Source organism: Austrofundulus limnaeus, unplaced genomic scaffold (assembly GCF_001266775.1).
Source record: "Austrofundulus limnaeus strain Quisiro unplaced genomic scaffold, Austrofundulus_limnaeus-1.0 Scaffold427, whole genome shotgun sequence".
NCBI lineage: Eukaryota > Metazoa > Chordata > Actinopteri > Cyprinodontiformes > Rivulidae > Austrofundulus > Austrofundulus limnaeus.
Genome location: NW_013952829.1, coordinates 22780 through 27681, shown reverse-complemented (window position 1 = coordinate 27681; position 4902 = coordinate 22780). Strand labels below are relative to the sequence as shown.

Sequence of the window (4902 nt, the reverse complement as noted above, 5' to 3'; positions counted from 1 at the left end):
GTTCAATACTTTTTCCTTGTGCCATTCCACATTATTACAAATAACTTCATTTCTGGACATTTATGGTTTGATTTCTTTGTATGTTTGGATCACTTGGGTTGTTACCGACATCTGGTGAAAATTTCATGTCATCAGCACCTCTGGTAATATATTTACTGAGAAAAATGGTGACGTGTTCAATATTTTACCCGCTGTGTATATATAATATACTGTAAATAATGTATATATAATGATAAATTGAGACAACAGCGCCCTCCGGTGGACAACATTGAAATTGTCTTGTGTGACTGTTATGGAACCATCAGGGTTTGTCTTGTGTTTTTGTGACAAAATAAATGTTTTTCTTTGATAAACGTTTGCTTTCAGCAAGTAGGAAGTGTCTGTTGAAAGTCTGAGACAACCTGCTGACGTTGTTTGTCAATGCGTCTCAATTAAAACTATACAAGAGGAGTTGATTATTGTAATTATTTCCATCAATAACATGCTTTTTTCTTTGTCTCTTCCAGAAGAAGGTGCACCTGGACCAGATCTGTGTTTGCCTGTGTCTTTCCTGTCCCCCAACCCAGCCGGTCGAGGCAGATGGCCGCCTGTCCTGAGTCTGATTCTGCTGGATGTTTCCTCCAGTTAATGGGGAGTTTTTCCCTCTCCACCATTTGTTCAGGATGGGAGACTGTGATGAAGTGATTCAACACAATCTGCTGGCTTTTCCTCTAAATAGTTCTTTGTCAGGTACAGTACCCTGAAACAATGTATGTTGTGACTTCTTTTCTTCAGTTTGACAGCAACACACCCATAATGCAACGGGTTGTCGTGGCCGAGTGGTTAAGGCGATGGACTAGAAATCCATTGGGGTCTCCCCGCGCAGGTTCGAATCCTGCCGACAACGCAATATATGCTTTTTAGCTTGCTTTAAAGATATATTTTGCTGTTTTCTTGCTAGTTTCTTTTGTAACAACGTTGACACTATAGTAGCCCTGAATCGCAGACATGGGTAGCTAGCTAAAAAGCTCATTTGTAAATAAAGTACTTTCCTTCAAAATAAAATTCTCCTCATTACACAGACTATTCTGGTCTACTTCTTGTATCATTGTTTCATCATAAAGAAAGTATTTTTTTCAGGCTGCACTAAGTGTATTTGATGGTAAATACCAAAGATAGTTCCCTTTGAAATCACTTGTGGCTTTTCTAACCATGTAAATTATTACAGTAATTCTTTGAAATGTTAAATACGTGTATTTAATTTGATAAAATGAAACGAACTACTAAAAAAACCTGGACACATCGATTTAAAACAATGCTCTTATTTTGAAATCGGGATTTGCTTCGCATCACTTCCGTTTTGTTACCTAGTAACAGAGAACGCTCTGAGCCGTAATGGACGCTAGCTAGTTAGCTTTGCAGACCCCAAACGCTAGCAGGGGGATAGATAATCATGGCCGACGATGACTTGGATCAGCTTCTGGATGAAGTTGAGAAAAAGTTTTGTCGTAACGTTTCTGTGGCGTGTTCGGCTCGGAAGGATGAGAGTGAAAAATCCCACGAGGACATGAGAGAACAGAGAAAAGACAGGTAAACAAAGCTAGTTTCAGTGTTGACTACATGGCTGTAGCCAAAACAACAAGACTAACATTTTATAGTTGTGCAACAGACAATTAAAAAGACAAAAAGGAAAATAAAGAGCTTCCAAACATTTTATTGGTGGAAAAATGTTACTAAACTTGCAGATCAATGTTATAATGTTTTCTGATTTAGAGCCATCAAACCTGGGCAGCCCATGAGCAGTGTCTCTGAGGATATCGATGCTCTTCTGGAAGAACTCCTGGAGGATGATTACAGTGATTCCCCTGCTTCAAAGGTAAATTTGCACTTGTGGCACGGGAAAAAGACATGCAAATTAAAAATGTTAAATCTTGACGTTTTAAAAAAGACACTCATCTGGTTCTAACGTAACTTTAAAGTTTATTCAAATAGATTTCAGTCTTGTTTTTTTGATCATCAGTTTCAGACAGAACAGTTTGCTAAAGGACCACAAGTGGAGAAGAAGCTCTCAACTCAGTCTGGAGGAAGAAAGTGAGTCTCTCTGTTCATTTTTCAGCTTACAAACAAAACATGAGCTGTGTGGTTTACAGCAGTGTTTCCCAAAGTTGGGGTCGGGACCCAAAGTGGGGTCCCGAAACATCAAGGTGGGGTCCTGAAAAGATTTTCTGAATTAATTAGATTTTTGCCTTAGTCGTTACAAATGAGTGAGGTTCGTATATTTAAAATGGATAAACGTAGTATAAAAATATTGTTACTATGCCCATGTTTTGTTGACCTGATACAAATGTTTTTCATCCAGAAATATTTGGTGGCACAGGTCTCTGCTACTGTTATTTTGTGGGTCAAAAGCTGAAAAGTTTGGGAACCAGTGCACTTTGGTTCCCAAAGTTGGTCTTGGGACCCAATTATGGGTCATGAAGCACCTTGGATAATCTCCAGAAATCAATTTAAGGGTTAATAAAATAATTGCTGATGTAATATTTTCCCTATAATTATTACAAAAACACAAAAAAGTAAAAAAATAAGTATTTATAATTGTGTATAAGCTGTTTAGATTGTCAAAAACCTGTGTTTTTAGGGTTATTTACGAAGTTCGTGTACTCAGACCAGAAATATTTGGGGTCACAAGTTTTTGCCATGGATATTTTGTGGGTCAGAAGATAAAAAGTTTGGGAACCACTGGTTTACAGTATTAAAGCAGGAGGAGAAAAATACATCCATGCAGTCTAGCTGGGAATAAATGTAATGAGTTGTGGGCAGCACTAATCTAAAAATTAGTTCCACTAGCCCTAAAACACTAACTCAGATATTTAGGTCCACTAATTCTAAAGCACTAACACACTGAAAATTTTAGCTAAAGCTAATTCTAAAGCACTAAAATAACCCAGTCAACCCATGAACATTCTTCAACAGAAAACATGAGTCACATGTTGCCATGTTGCTCTCTTAATACTTATCATTGATATTCCACAGCTGTATTTGGGTTCATATATTGTCAATATATAACTGGTGAATAAGTGACACATATGAACAAAATGTGCGACAGCTTTCACCCTCAGCTGTTAATATTTTTTTTACCACTTCAGTAGAAAGCAGTACTAAATAGGGTTGGGCAATATTGGCAAAAAATTAATCACGATTAATTGGTGTATTTAGCCGATAACGATTAACTTAACAATTAATCACCGTGAGTCCCTTATGTCACATGACCAGTTTAGGGGGAAAGATTTGCTCTTCGTAAAAATCTGTTCCAAGTTGTGTCAAAATTACAGACTTCAGGCTATACATCAAATTTTAAATTGTGTTGACAGATAAATAAATTACTGAACTTTTTTTTAATGTTTGTCATATTTGAAGTGAAGAGGAGCACAGAGCGGACTGACTGGAGCCATTAAATCGTATTAATCGTCAAGAGCCAAAAAATAATCGATTAATGTTTTTGTGACGATAAATTGCACAGAATACGATTATGCCCAACCCTAGTACTAAATATTGGAATATTAGTATCTTAGCTTCTTCATCATCGTGGCTTTTTTTTAGATAGACAAGAAAGAAGAAAAAAGAAGGAAAGGAAAGAAAAGTTACAATGTAATGGAAAAAAGTGAAAGAATTGATGATATGTGAGATATACGTCAAGAAAACAATATAATACATCCAACATCTGTCTGCACACCTGCAAAGAATTAAGGTTACAAAACTTAGCAAAAGCATAGATATATACARTTAGACAGATAAACAAACACCCACCTATATATACCTGGTGATCTTTCAGAACCCCTCGGATCTGAGCTCAGCTGTTAACATTAACGTTGATCAATAACATTTATAGACCTCAGTTAGTGCTTCTAAATTTAGCCTATAAAATTAGCAAATGCTAATCCACTAATAAATTTTAAAATTAGCAAAAGCCCTAAAGCACTAATCAGGAAATTAGCTCCCCTATTAGTGCTTTAGTGCTTTAGGGGAAATGTGATATTTTAAAAGAAATTCCAAAAAAATAAAAATAAAAAAGGCATGTCCCAAAGCAGTTACAGTAAAGTTATAACTTACACAAACTTTTTCAAATTGTTTCCTCAGGGTCTGACATAAAGAAAAGGCGTTATTCCTGTCATTTTTTGTGTTTCTAACATGTTGGTTTATTTCCTGGGACTGGGAGCTGATCTGAACGGTCTGTTCTACATCCAGGTGCTGTCCTGTTTTCCTTGGCGGGAGCTCAGTCACAAATGGCGTCGGAACAGCTACATCCAAGAGGTGTGGAGAAAAAACTTCTCACCGTTTTGTGTCGCGTCTTGTCTGCTTTTCTTTGTCAAGGCGCGGCGATGGAATTTGATCTTTTGAAAGAATATTCACCATTAAATGTTTTTAACTACACACGTCGATGTGCTGCTAATTAGATTTACTGAACTTGAGACGTGTGAATCAACAGGTCATGTGACCAGCTGCGGTGTGTATCCTGTGACTTCCGGGTGCTGACGTTTGACGATTCTGAATGGGATGCGTCCTGTGATTACCTGTTCCTGAGGTCAGTCTGTAGGCTTGCTCACATGCACAGCATAAAATTCACTTAAAAACAACAGATTTCCCACTCTGTGTGATCAAACCTTAGTTTTACTTGTGGTGTTGACAATAAATCCAATGTGTTCTGAGAGCTTAAAACGAGAGGCTCATGTGGTTAACTTGACAGTGATAGATCAGGTCCAGTTTGTTATTCAGAACCATCTGGGAAGTAAATATTTATTCGTTTTTTATTAACTTTTTTCATTTAGTTAAAAAAAACAAAACAAAAAAAAAACATTTACATACAACAAAACAATACAAATCAAATAAAATGAAAGGCACCAGAAGAAGAAAAAATCTTATATC

The 4902-nt window shown here is 36.7% G+C and overlaps 1 protein-coding gene and 1 non-coding gene across 2 annotated transcripts in view; both read left to right on the top strand.

Annotated features, from left to right (window-relative positions):
- The first annotated feature begins 804 nt into the window (after positions 1–804).
- Positions 805–886, top strand: trnas-aga (transfer RNA serine (anticodon AGA)). Its single transcript has one exon. It is a non-coding gene; the product is annotated as a tRNA-Ser (tRNA).
- A 470-nt stretch (positions 887–1356) lies between these two features.
- The window catches only part of cfap418 (cilia and flagella associated protein 418), a 21890-nt gene continuing 18344 nt past the window's right edge, over positions 1357–4902 (top strand). The window contains exons 1-5 of the mRNA XM_014024571.1: positions 1357–1569; positions 1753–1855; positions 2000–2070; positions 4225–4290; positions 4466–4561. Coding sequence (XP_013880025.1) covers positions 1433–1569; positions 1753–1855; positions 2000–2070; positions 4225–4290; positions 4466–4561 — 473 coding nt within the window. The 5' untranslated portion in view covers positions 1357–1432. The remainder of the gene's footprint in view (positions 1570–1752; positions 1856–1999; positions 2071–4224; positions 4291–4465; positions 4562–4902) is intronic.